General features: G+C 40.9%; 1 protein-coding gene and 1 pseudogene across 4 annotated transcripts in view; one reads left to right on the top strand and one right to left on the bottom strand.

The window, feature by feature from the left end:
• Positions 1-25,629, bottom strand: part of CDKAL1 (CDKAL1 threonylcarbamoyladenosine tRNA methylthiotransferase) — a 492,813-nt gene that overhangs the window by 115,657 nt on the left and 351,527 nt on the right. For all 4 annotated transcript variants that reach the window (XM_006145110.2, XM_027770551.1, XM_027770552.1 and 1 more), the window contains one exon: positions 5,550-5,730. In XM_006145110.2, the coding sequence (XP_006145172.1) occupies positions 5,550-5,730 (181 nt within the window). The remainder of the gene's footprint in view (positions 1-5,549; positions 5,731-25,629) is intronic.
• On the top strand, positions 22,898-23,591 carry LOC102498573 (28S ribosomal protein S33, mitochondrial pseudogene; annotated as a pseudogene).

The raw sequence follows: 25,629 nt of genomic DNA, 5'->3' as shown, positions 1-25,629 counted from the left end.
AAAAAAAAAAAAAAAAAAAAAAATGTTTATGCTATGAAAGTTACAGAAAAGCTCAGAAACTGTCTAACTTACCAGAGACTATATAGCAATACAACAACCAAATGAAGACACAATCCCAGGCCAACTCCTGTGTCAAGAAAAAACTCTAGATGCTCCTGGGACTCTTGATGAAACTGCAATAGGATCAGTACATTAAAGTTTCATAGCCATGTTAAATTTCCTGAAGTTGATCATTGCTCTTAGAAAATACATACTAAATACTGAGGGGAGGAGGCGCGAGTTCTGTAACCTATTCTTCATTTTAAATTTCTTTTTTATATTACATTGAATCACTTTTATCTTTACAGTGTATGTCACCTCTTCTGAAATTACCATGTGTCTATGTCTGTCCAACATTCTCCAGAGAAAACACATGAATCTTGTTTAAGGATACACTGGGGGGGGGGCAGGGTGGGAGCGGCTTCGGACTATATTCTTACAACTTTCCTATCTGTCTAAAATCAGTTTTGAGAAGCTAAAAATATACCTAAGGTCTCCAAACAGAAAAATCACTGGTGTAACAGAAAAACAACATTGAACATCGATACTTTTGGGGGTCAGCATATTTTGAAATGATTTTGAATTTCTGAGATGAATATTTTTTTGACTCTCTATGAAAGTAAAAAGCAGTTCAGTCAGAAAGAATAAAGCCTGCACCTCTGGCTGTTTGCTTAGTAGCTATGCAACTGGGCACATTTACCCTTCTCAGAGCCTCAGCTCACTCGTCCGCAAGGTGAAAAAACGACTAGATGCCTACAAGTGTTGCTGGAAGAACAGCAGAAGACAACGGGCATGAAAAGCCCAGGCTATGTTTCTTGTTGACACAGTGGCATGAAAATGGAAGGGTTATCCCCCCACCTGCCATCTAACTTATCTTCGAAGGCACTTCTCTATGGGTAGGAGAAATTCCAAGGCACTTGAGTATGAGTAGCAGAAATTAATGACCAGGAACTTCATCTTTGATTATAAGGTCTCAGAGAAAACGTAGGTAGAACAGTACGCTTTTCTCCATTTGAATGCTTATCTGCTCATGTTTGATTAGTTTGCCGTAAATTGCAAAATAAACATGGTTTCAAGGAGCAAGAGTTAGAAAAAGGTTTCGTGTTAGGTTAGCAAATAGGTTTTGTTGACTGAACACTATCTGCTCTAACCGTTGGAACTACACTTATAAGTTCCTTAGAAGGGTATAGAGAGTTACAAATGAACCACAGTAATCACAACAAAAAAAACAGAAGGTCAAAAAATAAGACATACATTGTAAAACTCTTTATCTGTAGAAGTTACTCCAAAGAGTGCTACTCACTTCTAAAGTTATTATTAAGGTAATAAAAGTGAGTTCAAATTGAATACTGCAATTTTAATAACCAAGTTCATATAAAAGGCATAAAAGAATTATGTAGATCTGTGCAATTTTCCTGAAACCTGCATAAAACAAGGCACAGAGTCATCACTAGAAAAGGTTAGACTGAAATATAATAAAGATGACTTTTCGAGGGATAGAACTTACATTCCCTTTATTTAATAGAAATTCACTCGGTCTTTCTCAGCCTGAAACCTGTCACCCCTCACCTTCTACAGACTTTTTTATTCTTCTGGTAATTACAAATTCATAAAGGAAGCAAGATAAAAATAAATGTCTGAAAGGAAAGAAAAAACAGTAAGAAACAAGTTGAGTGTATTTCTGATCAGGACAGACCCAGAGGCACAGACCCTCGATTTATGACACCAGGGACCAGGCAGGGCAGCGAGGACTGAAAGAGTCAGTCTGTGAGTGGCAGTGACTCAAAAGGGCATGCTCATGGGCACGGCCGCAGCAGAAAGCAACCTGGGACTTCTCCCAACCCCAAATACACTTCGGACCTCAAACAAGAATGAATTCCAGTTGGAGTGTAAGTCTAAAGGTCAAAGACAAAGTGACCAAGTTTCTATACAGCACGAGAGGTATCTTCGTGACGGTGTGGAAAAGGTAAACATACTTTAAGTCGGGACACTAAATCACTAACACGGGAAAGGGAAATATCAATAAATGCTGCTCTGCTGAAATTAAGAATGTCTGCTCTTCAAAAGGCAGAACAGAGTGAAAAGAGGTGACAGAATAGAAGTGCAGGCAAGTGCGGTATAGAGGAAGCCGGATCCAACATGGCTGACCACGGCTGTTCAAATCCCAGCCCTGAGGGCAACAGGCCAGCCAGGCAGGTGTGCACACATGCCCAGATCTTAAAGGAATAGAGAAACAGAGGGAAAAGTATCATGGTGCTCTCTCTCTCATGCACGCACGTGTGCCATCTGACATAAAAAGGAAGAAAATAAATGAAGATATTTAAATTACCATCACCTACGAAGCATTTGTATCCAGATATAAATATGTAAGTAACTCTTATAAATCAAATCAAATCAATTCCATAAATAACTCTATAAATCAAATCAAACTGGTAAGTCACAGGTAAATGCGCAAAGATTTAAAAAGAATATCGGAATAGCCAATAAACATACATGAGGTACTCAGTATCGTTAGTCGACAGAAAAATATAAAAGCAGGATTACAACACATACCCATCAGAACGGCTGACATTAACAGCATAACTGCGCCAGTGCCGAAAAGGATACGCAGCTTACAACATGTGCATACGCTGCTGTCGGGGTGAAAAATTTATTCAACTACTTAGGAAAACTGTTCGGCAGTTTCTATTGGGTTGTCAGAAAAGTCGTGACACATTTTTGCATAGAAAAGCACGTCATGACTTCTGTGACAAGGGAAGAGTAAAGCAGATCAATCACATTTCCTATGACCCAGCAATTACACTCCAGCGAACGACCTGGTGGAAATATTTAGACACAAGGAGAACCAAGCACAAAGCAAGAACTTTCACAGCTGTGAAAACTGAGATGTTGAAAATACCCAACAGCCCCTCCTTTTTAAAAAGATATCTTCTCCAAAAAAAGATATCTTCTCCCATGAGAGAGAGGCAGAGAGAGATGGAGAGAAAGGCTCTCTGAACACTCTCCATGCCACGACCCACCCCTTGTCTCAGCCAGTCCGAACGACAGGAGGGTCCATGCCCAGTATGACACGGAGGTTCCAGGAGGCAAACCCAGGACCTTCCCTATGTGAGTCCAATCGTTAGCTCTGTGCCATCATCCGGCCCACTAACTAACTCTCCTTTAACAGCAGTTTGGATAAATTGCAATATAGGTATGCAAAGGAACACTATATGGCAAAGAAAACGGAAAAACTACAGCCACTTTTAAAAACCTAGACAAGTTTCACCAAGAGTTAAGAAAAACAGACAAGCAAACAAAACAAAACAAAACAAAACCCACAAATCTTCCCAAATCCCATACAGGAACAATCAAACATAGAAAAATTCTATTTTTATCAAGTTTAAAAACAGGTCTAACTAATGAGCTGCATTAGAATGAGGGATAGTGATTTCCTCCAGGAAATGGAGTGGATAGCAAATGGGGGGGAGGGGCGTGACAGGCAGTCCGGGGTGCTGAGGATGTTCTATTCCTTGGCTAGTGGCTGGTGGCGGGTTTCCTGGCAAATGCAGCACCTCTTACTTTTTTGCAGGTATGGCAGAACTGTTAGAATCTTTTATTAAAGAAGCAGTAAAGTTTTCAAAAGGATGGCTTGATCTAAGGATGGTAAACAGGTCAGTCTTTGCGGTGAGCTGGGGGTAGGGGGAGCAGATGACGACAGAAGAGTGAGGAATGATGGGGAATGACAGAACTCCCCACTGTGACTGAGCGAGTGACACTCCTGCATGCATTTGCTGAAAGCCAGAGACCTGTGCACGAGGAGCGAATTTCGCTGTATACAAACTATACTCAAGAGAAAATAATGTGGCTAGAAAAAGGCATGAATTACTTCGATGTCTGTTTATGTTTGTGGAAAGTTAATTATCTGCGGTATTATAACCTGCACTTTTTGTTGATTAAATTAGAAATAAATTAAATGGTCTATCTGCAAAATATTTGCTTACCCTTGTATACACAGACACTTATGAAATCAGAATGAAGAAATTTGGGGGAAAACAATGATATTCATTTTGGTTTTACTGGGACAAACTTAATATTAGGTTGTTGGGAAAATCATGACATATTTTTCTATGCAAAAATGAGTCATGGTTTTCTTAACAACCCAATAGAAAAACAGTAACAAGCTCTGGGTTATTCCTTTTTGTATCTATGAATGAAAGTAGTTGAGGAGGGACCAGCAGTTAGCGTAATGGCTATGTCATTGAACTCCCATGTAGTTGATGGCAGTTCAAGTCCCAGACCCGGTGACTTAAACTCATGCCGGGCATGTGTGCATGTGTGCCCAAGATCCTGAGAGGAGAATGGAGGAGAATGGATTGTGGCATGGCCATCGCCCCTGGGGAATGATTTCTCACTTTCTATCTCTCTCTATTTCTCTCTCTATTTCTGGTGAGCACACATATCCTATAGCAATAACCTCTCCAAAAAATAAATAAATAAATAAATAAATAAATAAGAAAGAAAGTAGTTGAAGAAACTTAATGATAGGGCATACTTTAAAAAAAAAAAATTACTAGAGGGACCAGCAAATGGCATAATGGCTAGGTTGGCGGAGTCCCAACGCAATGGCATAATGGCTATGTTGCTGGACTCCAACGTAGTCAACCATGGTTTGAGTCCCAGACCCAGTGGCTTAAACTCATGCAGGGTGCATGAGTGTGTGTGCCCCAAAATCCCAAGAGGAGAATGGAGGAGAAGGGATTGCAGCATGGTCCTCCCCCCGCGGGGTGATTTCTTGACTTCTGTCTCTATCTCTTTGGCAAACACATCTCTCTCTTAAAAAAATTATTAGAAACAAAGTAGAAGCTTTTAAGTTAAAAATTCTATTTACTTTTAAGGGTTACTTTATATCTTCTCATATTCAGCCACTGAATCTAGAAACTAAATATGTGTTTTAGAGCCATAAATTTCTGGGGCATTCTGGGAAGTTGTCTGTACTGGATCTCAAATTTTTCACATTTATTTAAGGTCACATTATTCTAATATACCCATGAACATGAAAATATAAAATTAAACTGAAGTTCATTGTGTAAGCAACATAACCTCCCCCTAAAAATATAGTAGATAAGAAGGTAGACAGATAGGTAGGTAAGACATTACCAATGCTACTCGGAGAAGAGAGACCATGAAATACCCAATAAGCAACAAATTATTAAAAAGAACTTTTAAGAAGCAGGGCAAATATGAAATATCATTTACTCACAGAAATTTAAATGTCTTACTTTAAAACATCCAAAGATTTATCTTACACATACAGGTAAGTCCTAGGTATTAGTTAAAGAAAAGGGTCATTATATTTTTGTTGCCTGCGGTCTTTTAACTCATTGAAGGTCCCCCGTGACCCCTGACCCCAACTTGGAAACCCTCCCATGTTTTGAAACTTAAGAGCAAGCTGGATTAAAGTAGGCAATGCAGCTGCAGTTTTATAGCTACTGGCAAAAAAAATAATACCAACAAGAAAAACATCTTACCACTTGTGCCGGAACTTGTTCCATTTTTGCAGCAGGAGTTCCTGGTCGTGGGTAAAACTGATTAATAAAGAGACTTGGAAATTTGTACTCTTCAACGAGTTTCACTGTTTCTTGAAAATCCTGATCCGTTTCTCCAGGAAAACCACAGATGATGTCTGTAGCAATAGTTATTCCAGGAACTCTGGAAAATAACAAGATAGCAAGGCAATAATGTAAAAAGTTGACTATGCCCCATAATTATTCTATTTAGCTTATACTTTTAAATACTATTTTTTCCATAATGAATTTGTTTTCGGGAAAAGGACACTTGAAAATAGTTCTAAAGAGCCCTTGTCATCCTCAGACACCCATTTTAAATTATTTTAGATAGTGTTCCTTTTTCTAGACTTAAAAATAGATGTTTACTCTGCTATTTCTATATTTAGTGATCTCAGGCAATATTTAACAACTTCTCTATCATAATAAATGATAAATTTTAAGCTACTCTATCTCTAGCCTCCCAACATAATCACTGAAAAAATTTTCAGCTAAATTGATAATACTTCCATTGGTATACAGATACTGTTTCCTGCAGAGCCAACTGGTATGCCCTCATTACATTTTGCTTTTTTTCACACTTAATTTTTCCTAGAGTAAATAATTACCTCTCTGTTTAAAATCTGTTTAATAGTCTATATACATATGCTAATGTTTTCCAGAAGCTCCATCAGTCCTATCAAAACCCAACACTATTTTCTTTTCTTTTTTTTTTAAAGAATTAATTTTATTTATTCATTTATTTATTTTAATTTGATCAGAGAGAAAGAGAGAGAGAGAGAAAGTGAGAAAGTAAGCCACCAGGTCTGGGACTCAAACCTTGGTTGACCATGTGGGAGTGTCCAGTGCCTTGACCACCATGCCACCTGCTGGCCCCACCAACACTATTTTCTAAACATCTAACGTCTTCTATAATTCGCCAGTTCTTTTCGCCCATTGGAAATGCCACTCCCACTTCTTCAAGTGTGTGTTGCCTTTCCAATGAACTGGCTGCCATTCTTGAGTGTTGCTCCGTAGCATGTTTTTTCAGTCCCCCTCCTCCTGGATTCTGTCTTCTTAAACTGTGATGAACTCCCTCCTTCTGGTAGAGCTCGCTTTCAGAGGCTTCATCAGAAAAAGTGCCGGTGGGAAGTTAAGTCGTAGTGCGTCAGAACATGTCTTACACTACACACTGATGGACAGTGTGGTTATGCAACAGCACCTCGTTGACAAATACTATCCACCGGAATTTCGCATTGCTCTTTTGTTGATATCTATTTTTGAGAGCTTGCAAGTTTGCTAACGGGATGTCCATATTTACTCAGATATACTCGTCTTTACAACGTAGGCACCCCTCCCACTTGCTTTTTGAAAGGTTTTAGAATATTAACTTTGAAATCAATGTTTAACACTTCATGATAATATTGCTTGGATTGGATCTTTTAAATCTTGGTACAAGGTGTAATATGGAGGAGGCTTTTTCCTTTCTTTATTGTTTTCCCTCAGCGATTCCACTTGTTTGTTGAGATTACTAGATTGACCACTGAAGCTTTTTCTTTTACTTGCCTTCTTTGTCCTTGTGTTCTATTTTTTCTTTTAATTTACTTAAGCCTATCTTCCAATTCTTCTGTCGGAAGAAAAATGCAATATTACAGTTTAAGTTTTCCAGAGCTCCTTGTTAGTCTTGAATTTTCCTTTTCACGGCATCCTGTTCTTGTTTCAGAGATGTGACATCTTTTCCTACTTAGTGGAAGATAACAAAGGCTTCTGCGATTTTCTTCTGCTAACTGCAATTATATTTATTTCCTCCAGATTCTTGTATCCGGGGCCCTTTCATTCATTTAAGATTTCGGAGCACACACAGTAGCTCTCACGGTCCCATCATATTTAAGAGCAAAGCCCTAACAGCTTTTTATCAGAGAGAGATTGAAAAGCAAGCAGCCTTTGTTTCTGAAGGTCCAATGTTAGCATCTTGCAAGTCATTTCTCTGCGGCCATTTGGTTCCTCCATCAATATGCTGTCATGTCCTACTGTATTTCAACAGCATTCAAAAACGTGCAGACAACAGAACATTTCAAGCCACAGAGTAAACATTTCAAACATTTCGAGTCACAGAATATCTGTATTCATTTCCCTACTACATAAACGCAGCTCTATATGGAAAGATAAAAGTTTACCTAATTAAGGTATATAAGATATTCTGGGGCATGAGAAAAAACAAAGGATGTACCAATGAGGAAATTCAAATGACTGGATTTTCAATACAAACAGCTTCATAAAAACAACAGCTTGGTTTGCATGCAACTCTAATGCCTGTGTAAAAGATGCATGGAAATTTTATTTTCTAAAAGTACTTCATTTTGGCTTTCTATTTCATCTTACCTAGTTATTAATGTGGCTGTACTTCAATTAGTAAGACCATTTCAAACATCATAACTTTTCTCTGTTATGTCCAATAGAAAAACAGACAATATTCATACAGAAAAATGAAATGGTATGCTTTTAATTTTTAAAACAGTTTTTACTATAATATCATTTTATTCTAATATTATTTAAGACTAATCATCGAGATCATATTTGGAAATCACATGCTTCCCCACAATTATAGATATTAAAAGCCATTTTTTCTACATGGAAGCTTGTGTAACAGAAAAGTTATGTGAACAATTCCCAATTAGCTGGTTTAATATGTGCTTTTAACTATGCCTGATCAAAAGAAATCCACAACTAAAAATAAAATTAGTGATCACAACAGATGATGACATAGTCCATCTCTCCCAGGAAATTAAAAAAAATAAATCCTCGAAACTGCCTGTGAAATCTGCAGAAACAAACTGGTTATTGTTGTACAATACGACCTGGAATGAAGCTGGCACTCGATCATGGGGTATTCCCAAAGGAAAGTACCTCACTGACCCCCCCCCATTCTTCTTGATCCATTACAGTTGAGCTCAAAATTATGCAACATCTGCTTATTTTGGCCTTAAGGCCCACAGAGAAAACGAACAGACAGACCTTTGTAAGGGTAAGGAAGGGGATAGTCAGTGCAGGATGCATCTGATAATCTACACAAAATGGTAACTGATAACAGAAAGGGGTAAGCCATGGTGAATTACTGACTTTTGCTAGTCAGTATGTAAAAGTAAAAGCAGTTTGATTGGTTTCAAAATACATAAGGCTGTAAGCTGATTGCTTATAAATGGTTTCTAAAGTAGAGGCTGCATTTTAACGTCAGACGAAGCTCATCTATCTATGCATTAATTGCACATATGCAAACGATGCCACATACATTCTCAAAAATAATTTGTCCCCTTAGGTGAACAAACTAAAATCTCATTTACACTTTTAATTTGCCTACTAAATAGTTGTCTTTGGTATATGGGAAAATCAAACATGTCAAAGTGGAGCAAATTCTAAGTTAATAGGCGATGATTTAAGTGGCGAAGAGGCAATGATAAAGGTGCAGAACGGCCTATTAATCCAAACATTTCAGACCGTAAATCGGTGTAATGCCCTTTTGGAAACACTATGGATAGTCAAAATATTACATTTTTAAAAATTATAATTTCCATGAACTTATCGAATCTGTATGAAGGAATTTTTAAGTAGTATGTATCCTTAAATATTTTTAGTTTTTTTTTTATGTCTTCCATGAGAGGAAGATACAGAGAAGGTGAAAGAAGGAGACAGAGAGAAAGACACAGTCACTCCCAACAGGGCTGTCACAACCACGCATTCACAGTGCCCACCAGCCCGGACCATGGGCATACACCCACATGACCAGTGTGGACAGGGAGGCCCCAAGATTCACACCAGGGACCTCTCCATAGTCTGGTTGCATTAACTGAGTCACAGTCTGTTCTACTTCTATTTTGAAAACTTTCTATATTTATGTTTTCATGGGAGTTTTAGAGAATAATTCAGATTGAAAGATGAAGATGAAAAAGCTCAATTTGCTTAAGTAACTGTAACACGTTGAAGCACTACTTTTTCACTCTTATGTTTACTGGCAAAATGAGTTTACAAAATAACTTGGTAGTAGAATAAGAAAGATACCAATTAAGTACCTGACCCTGTCAGAAGCACCGCTGTGATCAGTTATGGAAGACCCTCAGGGACATGTAAGGAAAGCAGACTCTCTGCGAGCCCTAGGCTAGGATTTACAGAAACCCTAAGTATTTTAAGAGATAATTATTTTACCTTGAATAAAAATACACGCATGGACACAGCCCACACTTTGAAGATTTAAAGCATACTACTTTAAAATGTGCTTTAATTCACCTGAAGATGTTCACTTGCAATTTGATGTTTCTCTGGCAAAAATATACAAAAGAATGATTCTAGTTCATTCTTTAAATAAAAAACAGCACGGGCTTCAATTTCCACATGTAGAAAAGTAGGGCTAATAGACATGCTATTTATCATTGAAAGAAAGAAGAATAAAAAGACAGAAAGTGAGAAAGAGAGAGGGAGAGAAAGAGTGAGAAGAAAAACCATTAAAGGACTAGGCCCATCAAAATTAGTAAGCATAAACAAAACACATGATTAAATTTTCAGTCCAGTGGAGACTTATTCTAAGACAATTTTATCTGACTTTTTCAGAGACATAAACTAGAGGTAGGTAGAAGAGAAAAATATCTTGAACTGAATAAAAATAAAAACATATCTAACACATGGTATGAGCTAAAGCAGCGCTTAGAGGGAAATGTATGGTTTAAATCTCTGCTTTAGAAAGACAAAGTCAAGGGGTGGCCCACAGAGCAGTGCTTGACCACTATGTGGGAGGAGCCAGATCCCACATGGCTGACCAAGGTCTGAATTTTGGCTCTGGGAGCTTGAAAAACACATCAGGCACAAGCACCCAGGGTCCAGATGGGGTGGAGAAATGGAAGAATAAAGGAGGGCAGTGTGACTGGGCCCCTTTAGGGCCTCTCTTTCTCTCTTACCCACATACATATGTCCTCTAGCATTAAAAACAAAAACAAAAACAAGAAAATATAAAGTCAAAAATCAAAACCTCCACCTCTAGAAGCTAGAAAAAAAAAGAGCAAATTAAGACAAAAACAAAATAATAAGGATAAGCCAAAAAAAATTCAATGAACTAGAAAACAATAGACAAAAACCAGTAAAAGTAAAAGGTGTATCATTGAAAAATCTGAATATAACTGCACCAATTAATAAACTACTAACTAGACTGAGAAAAAAATACAAGATATGAACGACAACTTCAGGTATGACGGGGAACATCACTACAGACGCTACCAACATGGAAAGTGCACTAAGCATACAGCCGCAGTGACACAGGAGGAACAGCACAGAACTGCAGTGTAGGAAGGCACACAGCAAGTGCAGGTTTGACTGCCCAGCTCGCTTGACCTGCACCCTCTTCCTCACTTGTACACACATGTGCTATCATGAAGAAAGTACTTAGGGGGGAAAGTACACTAAGAGCGTATTGTGAACAGCTGTGTACCAATATATTCACAACCAAGACAAACGGTCAAATTCCTTGACAGATCTAGATTATAAAAATAGACTCAAGGAACAGAAATTTTGAATATCCCTCTATCTGTTACAATTTAATTTCTATTTTGAAATGTTTGCCACTGAAATAAAACAACACAAAACAAAACAACCTAGGCCCAGATGGCTTCATGGCAAATTTTATCAAACAGTTAAGAAAGACTAAAATCAATTTTACGCCAAACAAAATCAATTTTATATCCAATATCTTTTTAAAGATAAATGAGAAAAAAAATACTCCTTTAAAGGTCTAAACAGAGGAGGAGATTAAAAGTAAGTTCTAGACCAATATCCCTTATGAACAAAGAGACAAAAATAATTTTTTAATTATTACTTTATTTGTTTTCTTTTTTAAAAGAGATTTTGGCATTAGGGTGAGCACACTCACCAGAAAGAGAGAGAGACACTGAAACAGTGAGAAGGAAAGTGAGGAATCACCCCCTACAGGGGGTGGCCACACCACAATCCCTTCTCCTCCTGGGATCTTGGGCATATATGCATATGCGCCCAGTGTGAGTTTCAAGCCACTGGTCCAAGACTCGACCCACAGTTGGTTATGTGGGAGTGACCACTATGCCATCTGCTGGCCCCCATTTACTTATTTATTTCATTAAAGAGTGAGATATGGCAGGGGGTGGAGAAAGAGAGAAAGACAGCCACTCTCAACACGGTCTTACACCACAATCTTCCCTCAGCCCTTCCTAACCAACAGGATCACGTGTACATGGGCACATGGGTACAGGTCAACCATGGAGCCACCCCTTGACCTCCCGTGGGATGCCAGCACTGAGGAGCAGCACATTAAGGCTGTGCCAGTGAGGCTGGCCCAACACAGAGACAAACATCCCTGACCATGTTTGCAAACGCAACCCAGCAACGTATTAGAACGATTGTTTATCATGGCCAAGAAATGCAAGGTTCGTTTGATAGGTCAATATCAATGAATGAAGTACAACATAGTGAATGAATCAAGGTTAAAATATATATCTCATGATGGTCTTAATAGATGCAGATAACTCAGTTGACAAATCAAGCACTCACTCATGAAAAAAAACTCTCAGTAAACAAGGAACAGGAGAAAAGTACCTCAATCTGATAATGGGCAGCTATGAAAACTCCCAATTATTATATTTTGAAACCCCCAGATATTTTATTTTGTGCTGAAAGAATACTTTGCCACTAAGACTGTTAATAAGTCAATGACTTCTATCCTGAATTCCTCAACATGTTACTAGAAGTTTTAGTAAGTGCTGAAAGAAAAAGAAATTAAGGACACATACATACATGCTGAAATGGAAGAGATAAACCATCTTTTCTGCAGATAACATGACCTTCTATGTGGAAAATCTAAGGAATCTAACAAACCTAATAGAATAAGTTTAGCCAAGTTCTTTAGCATGGGTATCCGGGAGAAAAGCCTCCTTTTTATAACTAAGATGTTTACCTCTAGCGTCAAGCTCTTGGGAAAGTTATTTAGTTTTCGTATGGTTCGGTTTTCTCTTTATAAAAGGGTAGTAAAAGCATCTACAGATAAGATTAATGAGTTAATCCATGTGCTAGCTGCTCAGGACAGTGGCAGCCGCACAGTGCTCAATATATATTAGCAGTGAGTAGCGTAACCTTGCCAGACAGGTAATAACTGTCATCTATTATATGATGTGAGTGCCAGGCAATAGATTAACAAGTTATATCCTGTTTAATACAACCTTCCTATGACGTAGATGTGGGTTCAGCCTCCGAGGGAAACGGGGACAGTAACATCAGGTAAGTGAGAATCAGAGAGGTAAATTGCCCACGGTCATAACATCGGTAAATAGTAAAGAAAAGATCTGACCTGGAGTTTTCAATCACTCTCCAAGGCAGCCTGATCTCTGACCCATGTCACTGATCACGCTCAGCGTAATCTGATGTACCGTAAGCAAGCGCTGACAGGGCCTAAGTTCACAGAGAACAAAACTGACGATTACTAGAATCTGCACAGCAATCTGCTACAGTAATAGAGTAAAATCTGTATTTTTGAAATTGCATTTTAAAGAGATGGAAACTGTGGTGTGTAGGGATTAAGTGATGTGTGAAAGAACACCAAGCTATTGCTGGTGGAATTGGAATTCACACCCAAACTTTCCAACCTGACCTGTACTCTTGTGAATCGTAGAAGAGATTGAAACCTTGAAAGCTAAATTCTTATGGCATAACACACCTTGTTGTTTTTATCATTATTATCACCCGTTGGAAATTGGTAGATGTATTATTATTGTTTAAAGATGGCTCAGAGCAAGGAAACAGCAATAGTTCCAGTAGAAAGAAAGCGGAATTCAGCCTAGACTGATTTGGGTCTATGGTTACCAGTCACATTGTCTCAAGTTATCTTACTGATCTGAGCCTCAGGGCCCCCTCCTACATAATGGGGAGAGCAACGTGTCCCTTCCTGGGTGTCCCTTCCTGGATCATCGCAAGGATCAGGTGAGGTAATACCTGTAAAGCATTCAGAATAGCCACTGGTACACAGTAAGAGCCTCACCTGCTGTGCATTCCTTAAGGGACTAACAGTGAGCAACAAACCTACATCAACTTCCCCCAGCCTGGACTCTTCCTCTTCTAGCACACCAATGGCCCATATTTCTCCTTGCACTTCTCCTGTGATCTAGTGGTTCAGTAAGTATTAGAAATTTAAAGAAAAATCTGAAAGGCATCTAAACCAAAGGAGTCTGTATTACATGACCAGTGTAATGGACCAGGTAACGTCCATCGCCCTAATATGCACTGAAATAATTATCTCTGCAATAGGTTTAGTAGAATCTATAAGCTGAGTCATACGATACTGCCCCTCCCACATCTTTTAGCAACTTGAAAACACTCAGGAATCACCCATGCCCTGGGGTTTGACTGAGTAGAAAGCCACTAGGGTAAAATGACTCCTCACTCTGAATTACTGCAATATTTCGGAGATGATGAAAACTGATGTTATTCCTGTTGTCTCAAAGTGTCACACTCGCCTGTTCTGTATTGTAAATACTAAAGCTCTAAGTCCCAAATGCAACTCCTAGCCTCCCCTCCTCCCCTACTGCACCCTCCAAAGCTGGCTTCCTGGTAGGTCCTAAGAAAGGGGGCAAGGTCTAGGGAGTCTGAGGCTAGGACCCTCTGCCTGTGTACCAGATCCGGGTAACACATCTTCTCGCCTCTGCTGCCCCACACTGTGGTCAGTATTCTCCAGCCACCCATCTTCCTGTCTCTGCCTTTCTGGGCTTCTGACATCTCGGTAACTCATGTCTTATATTAAATATCCTCTGGTAGAAATATTAACATAGTCCCTCCTCCTGATAGGACTCTGGGCAGAACCATCGAACTCAACAGTGTTTATATTCTGCTACTTTAATGACCACATTTACACAAAAGGAATAAATTAGAAACAAAAAATAAAAACATAGGCATAGAAACAATTTAACCCTATTTGTTTGGAAATGGAATATAATAAGAATAAGAATATTAATGCATTCCTATAAATGAATGGGAGTGATCTTTTTCACAGAACATCTGAAAAACTTGTGGGTCTAAAAGAGAAGTGTAAACCTAGTTTAAAGAGTCTGTTCTCGAATAGTAGGCAAATCTATATGCTAATAAACAAATGACATATTAGTAATATATGACATTTATAATCAAAGATAGTCTTTCAAGGCCTCTCCCTGAGAAAAATTTAGTAGTGATTAGTTTTTATTGTTTGTTTTGAGAGATTTTTGCTATAAGACAAGTGAGCTCACTGGAAGACAGAGAGACAGAAAGTGAGAAATCACCTCCGAAGGGAGTTGGCCTTGCAGCCATCCCTTCTCCTCCCCTCTCCTCTTCGGGTTTTGGGCATGCACGCACATGCACCTGGCGTGAGTTTTGAGTTGCCAGGTCCAGGACTTGAACCATGGTTGGCCACATGGGAGTCATATCTTAACCACTATGCCACCTGCTGGCCCCAGTAATTAGCTTTTTAATGATTCCTTCTCTTTGAAAATAGTAAACTACTTATAATTAGCTAAAAAAAAAAAAAAAAAAAAAAAAAATCCAGATAGGTAGTTTCGCTTCCAGCTGGTACAGTTTTACTTTTGTTTCTATGCTGTAGGGCACCAGTGTGTGTGTACCTGTGTGAGAGAGAGCACGCGAGCCCCCCAGAGGGACCTGGTCACTCCGGAAGCCTTTTTCCTCCAGCCTTCACCCCGTCTGGACCCTGGGCACGCATATGCGCCTCCAGCATGTTTTTCAAGACACTGGGCCCAGACTCGAATCTGGCGTGTGAGCCGTAGGGGACCCTGCCCCTCTGGTGAGGCAGTTTAGTGAAAAGCTGCGCTTACCCACTGTGCCGGAGCTGACTCCAACGCTGACTCTTTTCATTAAAAAGGTAATACTATGATAGACACAAAGAAAGGAAAAGAGACCAAGAGAAAATGACAATTTGCTAAATTTCTGGACAATCTGAGATATCGGAACTTAAACTGGCAAAACAAACAAACAAAAACCCTCCATTAAAACAAACAAAAAAACCCAAACTTTAAATACCTGTGGTAAAAATTGACCAAGCGAATGAGAAAATTGTTTCTGAAACTCGTGGCTACCAAACAGGCTAAAAAGGTGTGTGTGAGGTGGCCCAGAAGCGATGACACCAAAGAATTTAGAATAACCTATTACCTTTCTAAACCTGGTATAAATCCCAAATATGCAGTTTGGCCTCAAGCAAAAATCAAATTAATCATCACCATTAACTAAAAATTAAAGAAATACCATGTCAAGTGAGTTTTTGATCCTGTAACTCTATGCTTGCATCCCACAGTAAATATTTTGAGATAAGCACAAAGCCTTATATGAGACCAAAGGTACCGCTTTAAAAATTAAAAAGGATACTGGATAATATTGCTATAATACTTAAAAGGAAACCATATTAAATCTCACAGAATTCTTACACATCTGTTATTAAAATCATTTGATGATATTGCTGGTTAACATGAAGGTATTTACCATCTATAGTGCTATTAACACAATTCTTATATGAGTTTTTCTGTTTCTATGGTAACATGAATTATAAGGTTGAATGAAGCCGAATCAGTAATGCGTATTTTTCTGTTACTCAAGGTGAAAAGGAAATGAAACATTTCTAACATTCATAAACTGTAGCAAATGTCTGAATTCCATTTACAGATAAGACGATAATTACTCAAGTAATTAGAATTCTTCCTGGATGGAATTATTTTGCACACAGTGGAAATTTAGATTTGGGAATGAAAGCAAAGGCCAGAGAATGTTCAGCATCGGTAATTAATTACAGCCAAGACCAATAGCCATTCTGATCCCCGGAGCAGGTCCACGCTGCTTCCGTCTGCTTCGGACTACAATCTGAAGGAAAACCGCCCCCACCCCCACCCCTTAAGTCAGAAAGATAAAGTGAGTAAAATCATTTTATTCAAGAGAAAATCCAATTACAGAAATAATCAACTTTTGCCTCTTGCTTTATTTTTTTTCATATTTGAAAGGGCATTCACATTAGCAGAACCAATTAAGTGAGTATCAGAACAAAGCCAAACTACAAAGTTGGGCCAGTTTCTTAAATCTTTTAAAATTAAAAGACAAAAAAAAAAAAACCTCCACACTTATTGAAATTTTAGAGACTCACACCCAGATCGACCTTCTTTAATGAGAAAGTGCCACTGGACGGTGACTAAACAGCAGGCCTCAGCAAGAATCATTTATGACAAAATAAAATCACAACACAGGTGCCTCTGATTGGCAGCCATTAATAAGCGCTGGGGTAAATTCTTACTTGTAATGGAAACATTGTCACCAAATGGAACTCGAGACTTGACATCTCAGGTCTTACACCACCCTAAACGCCACCGAAGAGGAAGATGTACACACTGGAATACACGTACAGAGTGAGTGAGAAAGAGAAGCTAGAATCTCTAAACAGAGCCTAACAGAAATAACAGCCACTAAGCCAGAACACAGTAGAAGTACACTTTTTTAATTCCTCGTTTAAACTCGGTCATTACTGTTTCCAGTTCAGCTCACCCTAAATTCGGTTACCTGATCAGATCAGGGCTGGCAGACTACGGCCCGGGTCCTAATTACAGCCATTGCTCGTCCGTCAAGTTTTACTGGGCCACGGCCACGTCGATTTACTTACTGTTTGCAGCTGCTTTAACTGCAGAGTGGCGACCATGCCACAGATGGCGTGGTCCATAAGCCAAAAATATTCACCATAATCTGCTGAGATTATCTGTCTTTCTTTTTCTTTTTTGTTTAAAGAGAGGTTTTTGCTACAGGGCACATGCTTTCACCAGAGAGATGGAGAGACAGAAAGCAAGAAGTCACCTTCTAAGGGGGATGGCCATGCCACAATCCCTTCTCTTCTCGGGATTCTGGGTACGCAAGCACCTGGTATGAGTTTTTAAGCTGCGAGTCTGGGACTTTGAATCGCGGTTGACTACATGGTAGTCCAGCGACATAACCGTTACGTCATCTGCTGGTCCCAAACTGCTGAGATTCTAACCATCCAGTTCCCAACTCTGGTATGGGAGGCACTCCAGGGGCACTCAGGGGTACAGAGGCAGTGGGCACAGGGTGCTTTCCATCCAGAACGTAGCCCTTGTCCCCTCCCGGCCAGCACCCAGTGCTCACTGCTGATGCAAACCCGGGTGCTTCCTGTGGTCACCAACTCCACCTGTCCACAGTGTCCACTCACGCAGCCTTCCTCCCCCGGAGGAGGCTCTGACTCTCCTCCTCTGGGCCTCTTCACCTACTCATGGCTCCTCCTTTATCAAATATCCAATAACCCATCTGATAGTCAAGTATTACTTGTTAAGATATAAACAATGTTTAAGAAACTGAAATATCCAGAGAAACAAATAAGATGTTTCAGAGTAGCAGCGTTAAAAAAAAAAAAAAAAACTAAAAAAAAAAATGGGAAAGCTGCTGATGCAAACCCGGGTGCTTCCTGTGGTCACCAACTCCACCTGTCCACAGTGTCCACTCACGCAGCCTTCCTCCCCCGGAGGAGGCTCTGACTCTCCTCCTCTGGGCCTCTTCACCTACTCATGGCTCCTCCTTTATCAAATATCCAATAACCCATCTGATAGTCAAGTATTACTTGTTAAGATATAAACAATGTTTAAGAAACTGAAATATCCAGAGAAACAAATAAGATGTTTCAGAGTAGCAGCGTTAAAAAAAAAAAAAAAACTAAGAAAGATAATGGGATAGAAAAACCGTGTTTTGTTAAATTGGAAATTCAGTTTAAAGGAGTTACAGTATTTTAAGCCCGAGGTTGTCGCTCAGACCTGTTGCACTCACGTGTTACCGATGCCACGCTGCTGGCGCTGGGCACTTCCCCAGTAAACACAGCAGCGTGACTCTCTGAACTAGCAGGACACCTGCCAACACCTTTCATTCATGTCCGTGTTCCCGGGGTCGAGCAATTACATTATTCCAAGTGTTCTGAAGTGTCTTCTATCACTGCCAACATAACTGCAGGCCCCCTCACAATCACCACCTGCTTCTGGGCTGTCCGTCTCCACCTAGGAGAACAGGTCCACTGGCGGTGTAGAGCGTGGAGTCAGGGATAGCTCACGGGCCATCGCACCCCAGTTTACGTGCATCTGACGGTGGGCGTGAGAACACAGCTTCCTAGCAGAGCGAGAAGGCAGAGAGTAAAGACCCCGTTCCTTACCCTTCACCAGCGTTCTGGAACTGGTTCCGGAAGTTCGACATGTGGGAGAGGGAGGCCAGCTGAGGGCTGGTCCTCATGGCTCTGAAACCCTGCAAGGTGGTCCCCACGGAGTGTCTGGCACCCACAGGCACCTGGGTCTTGCCAGCTTCTCATGCTCAGGTGTGGGCAGAAAAGCTCACGGGGCGTGACACTTGAGAGAGGCAGGCGTGTGCCGTCAGGGAAAGCATATCACCTCCTTACGTCATCACTTTCTACGTCTGCTCAAATGACATCACTGAGCCACAGTCTGCAGTGGAAAATGGTGAATCTGGGCCCAGCAGGTGGCATGCTGGTTAGGGCGCCAGACGCTCCCACATGGCCAACCACGGGCTGAGTCCTGGACCGGGGGGGGCTTGCTTTCTCATTTTCCTTCTATCCCTCTTTCTCTCTGTCTGTGATCAAATTAAGAAAAAAAAAAAAAAGAATGAATAAATTGAAAAAAAAAAAAGAATGAAAACGATGAATCTGAAAGACAATGGAATTTTGTCTGTTGGAAAAGTCCTGACGATTCACTAATCTTCAATCGATAACATGTCGTTTATTTATTTTTAGTATGCATATTCAAAGGAAAAAAGGTTAGCATTGAAGACTAATAAGGAAATACCATTTTAGATACTGAAAGAATCACCCCAAAGTATATTATTTTTAATAAGCCAGATTCCTTATTGGTATATGCCTCATGAGGATTCTAGTGGAGCTAATTCAACCTAGGCGAGTTCATGGTTTACACGATTTGTGAAGTATCCATCGTAGGGGGTATTTAACTGTGAAAATAGCCTGTTTGTCGCTTTACCCCTCTTTCTCATCTACCCTCTTTTCATTACGGTGACTACTCAACAAAAATGTAGGTTTATCTCAATTTGACTGTGAGACATTGGTCTCAAAGAGGACCGTCTCTCCCATAGTGCCACGGTAGGGACACAAGACTTCAGGAGACCATTACTGTTTTATGACTAAAAACGGAGTGACTTAAGACAAAAAGCTCAACATCCCTAAACTTCATTTCTATTCATTCTCTAATAAATACCATCTGTTGTGTACTTTAGGGATATAATAGCCGTCAAAAACTCCATCGTATTATGAGAACCGGCACCAAGTTGATCTGAAATGCATATTTGAACAGATGTGTTTAAATTACATCTCCGTCTATCCACATGCATAAATTCAGAGCAAGTGTGTGTTGATTTAAAATGCATAAAAAAAGGGATTTGGAGATGCATCAAAAGTGAACAGCATCTCAACGGATCAAGGCTCACATTACGAAAGGTCATCACTAAAAGTAAGGTTTGCATTTATCAAGCGTCGCACCACGGGCTGTGCATGGGAACTGCCTTAATGTCGGCTGCACAAAATCAGCCACTGAAACGACGCTAATTTTTTATAACTCCTCCATGTAAAACATTAAAACTGGCATGCATGGACAGAAAAAAGGGGGGAATAGCAGACATCAAAATAGACAAAATGATTTGGCATGTCTGCTGACTGACACTGGTTCACACGGTTCGGTCGCCCATGTTGCAAACACCTTTTTCATTTCTCTAAAACTTTGTCAATGATTTCCGAAGGCGCTTTACTGTCCTGGTCCTACACCAGGACAGACATACTCCAAGCGTTAACAGGAAACGAGTCGTTCTGGAGCTATAAAGTTCACAATGGTTAGCAAGAAACTAAACATAGAAAAACACAAGGCTATGTAAGCTCAGACCCGTAGAGTTGTCTGTATTCCACACGGCAGTATATTTTTTTATATTTATTAATTTTATTTGTCATTATTATTATTTTTTTAAAATTTGACCTGAGAAAGACAGAGAGAGAAAGGGAAAGTGAGAGAGCAAGCTGCCACATTTTAACCATGGGTGACATGGAGTTCCTTCCACATGTACCATGCTGCCGAGGTTTAAGCCACAAGCGAGTTCTCTGTTCCCACACAAATGTATAACATGTGTGTTTTCTAAGCTAAAGATCCATTTCTGACAGCATTTTCCAGGCTTCAGTGCAAGTTCCAAGTTAATGTCCATATTTCCAAGTCCATTCAGGGCCGGGCGGTGGTGCAGCGGCAGCACTGTGCTCCCTGAGGCTGACTCACCTGGGAAGGACACGGGTTCATACCTGGAGACTTCCTGAAAACTCCAGGTGTGTGCATGCCTATGATCGGGGGCCAGCTGAAGCTGGGGGTGGACTGTGGCCTGGAGACCCTGCTGGGTACTGATTTTCTCTGTCATGTTCGTTGGAAGGGAAGAATAAATAAGTGAATTTTTAATAATCAGTTTAACTATTAAGTCGCTAGGAAGGCCACTTTTGGTTCAATTTGATAACTACAGAGAGATCAAATATAAACAATTCACATATGATATTTTCCCTATCTGAACGTTTTTCTATAGAAAACACAGAAACATACATCATGACTTTCCTAATGACCCGTTAGCTTGCTTAACCCCAGACTGTCTTTTTCTCTAATGATCCCAAAGAGCATAACTTGTACGTATACAAAAATATATATATTTATATAATCATATATATGTGTATATATGTATATAAAAGTACAGTTTTCATCAACTATCAGTTATGCTCAAAACAAAATCTATTGCTGCTAAGTAATTTTTTAAGACTTATTTAATTAATTAATTAATTTTAATTTGACCAGAAAGGGACAGAGTGAGAGAGAAGGAGAGAGGGAAAGTGAGACAGACAGCAAGCCACCAGGTCGGGGACTTGAACTGCAGTCAGCCATGTGGGAGTCCAATACCCTTAGTCACCACACCATCTGTTGGCCCCTCTGCTAAGTAAATTTTAAATAATAAAGAAAAGCATCAGCACTTAGGACATTCCCAGCAGGAGACTAGGCTAGGTATGCCTTGTTTCAGGCATTGCCTATGTTTGTTCTGAACAATTTTTAAAAAAAGAGAATCTGAGTGGTTTTAAACAGGACTGGTTTCTAATTGTGGGTCTCATCCTCCAGCTTATGGGGAAATGAACTTTTTTTGGGGGGGAGGGGGAAGAGGTTTTTGCTATAGGGTACGTGCGCTCGCCAGAAAGAGAGTGACAGAGAGACAGAAAGCAAGAAATCGCCCCCCCAGGGGGGATGGCCACACCGCAATCCCTTCCCCATTCTCCTCTCGGGATCTTGGGCACACATGCACGCGCACCAGGTGTGAGGTTAAGCCACCGGGTCTGGGACTCGAACCGTGGTCGACTACATGGGAGTCCAGTGACATAGCCATTATGTCAACTGCTGGTCCCAAGAGAAATTAACTCTTAAAGCAATATTTAGTTACAGGTTCATGTGACTGCCTAAGCTTATTGCTGATAAAGAGTAAAATGGTAAAATAAAATCCATATTGAATCTCAAGCACAAACATCAACATACACCAACACTAAGAAAATAAATATTTCAACATGAAAAGTTCTTAATATGCTGCTGTAATTTCGTTGCATTTCCTTAAAATGAGTCCCAGTAAAAGACATTATCTCTTCATATGTGAAGCATAGAAAAGCTACCATACAGTAAACTTTATAGATTAAAAGATTTAAAAAGTAATTGAGTGTACTTCACAAATAAGATTCTAAAATGAATTTTTGTACCCTCGTGCCTTTTGTTTAGATAGGGAAAATGTCACATGTGAATTGTTTATATTTGATTTCTTTGTAGTTATCAAAATGAACCAAGAATGGTTATTTTTTTTTAATAACAGCAACAAAAATAATTTGCTGAGATTAGATTATCCATTTTGGAGGGCTTGGATGAACGAACAGCTGTACTGAACTAACCCCACGATCACATGAACACGTCTCTTACACGTTGAACTCGTAGGCAGCTTGTGTTGGCCTGATAACAACACGGATGTTCTCCGCAACTTCACTAGCTTTATTAGACAGACACCCCTCGCCGGTAGGAGAACTATATTCAAACCACTGTATTCATCTCTGAGAGCAACACCTTCTAGGAGCTGTTTAAAAATGGCCATTTATTTGAAACTAAACAGGTGAAATTCCATACGTTCATTCTTCTATGATAAACATTTTTTATTAAAAATCCTTAAAGGACACTAGCATCTCCAGCGATACGACAATGATAGTTCAAAGGTGAACTTGAACCTGTAAAGCTTAGAAAGCCACCCTGTGGCCACACAAGACAACACCAGCTCCCTCACGGCCAAGACGGAGGCCGTCCGGAAACTGCGGAATGCTGTCTTTACCCACAGGCTCGGCGGAGTTCCTCTTTCTCCTTCTCCCAGGTTCTCACGGGCACACCTGCTCTCCTCGTTAAAGATGTGCTCCGGTGGGAGTGGGGTGCAGAGTTGAGAAAGGCGGGTCTGGAGGGACTCTTGCACCCCTGCTGCTGCAGAGATGTCTTCTCTCTCAGACATGCCTTGTGCGTGACTCGTCTGAGTGCCCGCCACGCGGGGAGGTCGCCAGGCTTTCTGACTCTGAAGCCACGAAAGCGGTGAAACTGAAACTGCTCAGCGAACAGCCTTTGGCCCAGAGGAAGGAGGCATAGGATTGGAACCCAAAGCCCAACACCTACTTTGCACTCATGGAAACACTTCTTTCTCAGCCTCTGCAGAGATGAGCATCAGGATTTTAAGGATGAGCAAATGTGTCTAAAGGAGTTTCATGAGAAGGGGAGACCCCGGAAAGGAGAAGGGAAAAGGGCGACAAGACAAGAAATAGCGCTAGCCCATCAAGAGAGGGCCTCCTGCTGGGGACTGAGAAGACAGTGGATTCACGGACCCCCAGGATGGAGAATGCCTCTTCCCAAGTAAAGGCCGTTCGGAGAAGAGCTGTCTGCGTGCTGAAGTCGAATCCAGGTAAACTGTGACTGGTCTCGTGGACACATTCTAATTCTGCAAAATTATTTCAGCCTTCGATCTGTGATCTGAGGTTCACCTAATTCGCAAGTGAAATGAATACACTAATGATATTTTGTTTTTAAAGAATTGTTTATTTAATTTTATTTATTCATTCATTTATTTTAATTTGACTGGAGAGAGACAGAGAAAGAGGGGGAGGGGAAGTGAGAAAGCAAGCCACCAGGTCCTAGACTCGAACCGCAGTCAGCCATGTGGGAGTGCCCAGCGCCTTAACCTCCACACCCCTTGCTGGTCCCCACATTAGTTATTGTGTAATGACTTGTGTGGAGTGGGGGTGGGACATTGGGGGAGTGGAAGAGCGCTCTCATTAAATCAATGTCCTGTGGTTTCATAAAAATTAAAATAATAAAATAAACAGCGCTCTGGATCCCACCCTTCTTCTTAGTTTCCTTTTTGCCTTTGAGCCATTCTTCCTTTCATTACAGGGACATACAGAGACACAGGTACCCACACAGGGTCTGGCCATGCCAAGCTCAGTGTCACAGGCATTCTAGGGTGCTCGGGTTGCCATGGGATCCAAACCAGGGACCCCGTGAAGTCCCAGGATCACACAGAGGTGCCCCGCCGCCAGTGCTGCTCCGGCTAGGCCGGATTCCATTGTTCTGGAACCCTGGCTCTGACGACCTCATTCAACTGGAAAAACATGTCAGTGGCGTATTTGCTGCTCCAGGTGCAAAGGCACAGGTATGCCCTCTAAGCCTATCAAAGATCTGATCTGTCCTAACCGCGTGGCCTGATCGTCCCCGACTTCCCGTGCTCTTTTTGAAAACCCGGCCAGTTGTCCAACAGGCAAAGGGACACACGTGTGGATCTCTCTCCAGCTGACCACAGCGATGCCCAGCTCGGACTGCATGCCCTCTTACAAAGCCCAGCGTAAAAAGAAGCAACTCTGAAGAGGTACACGTATTTTTTTTTTGGAGAGGTTTTCACTATAGGGCACATGCGCTTGCCAGACAGTCAGAGACATAGAGACAGAAAGCGAGAAATCACCCCCCAGGGGGGATGGTCACGCCTCAATCCCTTCTGAACCTCCATTCTCCTCTGGGGATCTTGGGCACGCAAGCACATGCGCCTGAGTTCTAAGCCACTGGGTCTAGGACGCGAACTGCGGTCGACTACGTGGGAGTCCAGCGACATAGCCATTATGCTAACTGCTGGTTCCCTGAAGAGGTACACTTTGACAATGGAAAACACTCACAAATATTTATTAAGTGACTATAGCCCTGGCATTATTTAACTTTTTGAAATATATGAAACATTTAATTTTTCCCACACATGAGAATGATAGATGGGGACAGATAGTCATCGGTTCCTTTGGGCCGATCCGGAACCAGAGAATGATCAGGTACCTTGTTACACACAGGTGGACAGAGTTCCTTCCTTTCAAGGGTGTTGGGAGTGGAGCAGTGAGGGGGACATGGGGAGATCCTCCTGTCTGGAGCTCTCTCAAGACCCAGGACAAACGCAGAACCTGCAGGCACCTGGGGGACAATCCCAGCACACAGAGAAGCCCAAGAAGCAGCGCTCCCTGCTGAGGCAGTCTGGGCCGGTGAGGGCTGGCAACGTCCCATGAGCCATGGGCACTCATAGCGTTAGGATGGCAGGAAGACGGGGCCGGGAAAGATGGCCCTGCAGGAGCCCAGATGGCATAGATACCGGGTCTATACCATCTCCAAGTGCAGGCACCATGGAATGAAGGTGCTTCTATTAATAAATACGGCAGGCCTGCAGGCATGAACGAGATGGTCCTCAGCACAAAGATAAAAGCCACTACAGGTTAGTGGGAGGAGAACGGTTAGATACCTGCACACCCTCAAAAGCCTTTGGGACATGGAAGTCGTTTCCAAATACTGTTCAAAAATTATGCAAAAAACGCACTGAAGGAGATGGGGTTTGGTAGAGGGATAAAAGCAGAGGAGATAAAGGGGTT

Source organism: Tupaia chinensis, unplaced genomic scaffold (genome assembly GCF_000334495.1).
Source record: "Tupaia chinensis unplaced genomic scaffold, TupChi_1.0 Scaffold000141_1, whole genome shotgun sequence".
Lineage (NCBI taxonomy): Eukaryota > Metazoa > Chordata > Mammalia > Scandentia > Tupaiidae > Tupaia > Tupaia belangeri.
This window is presented reverse-complemented; position numbering and strand designations above follow the sequence as displayed.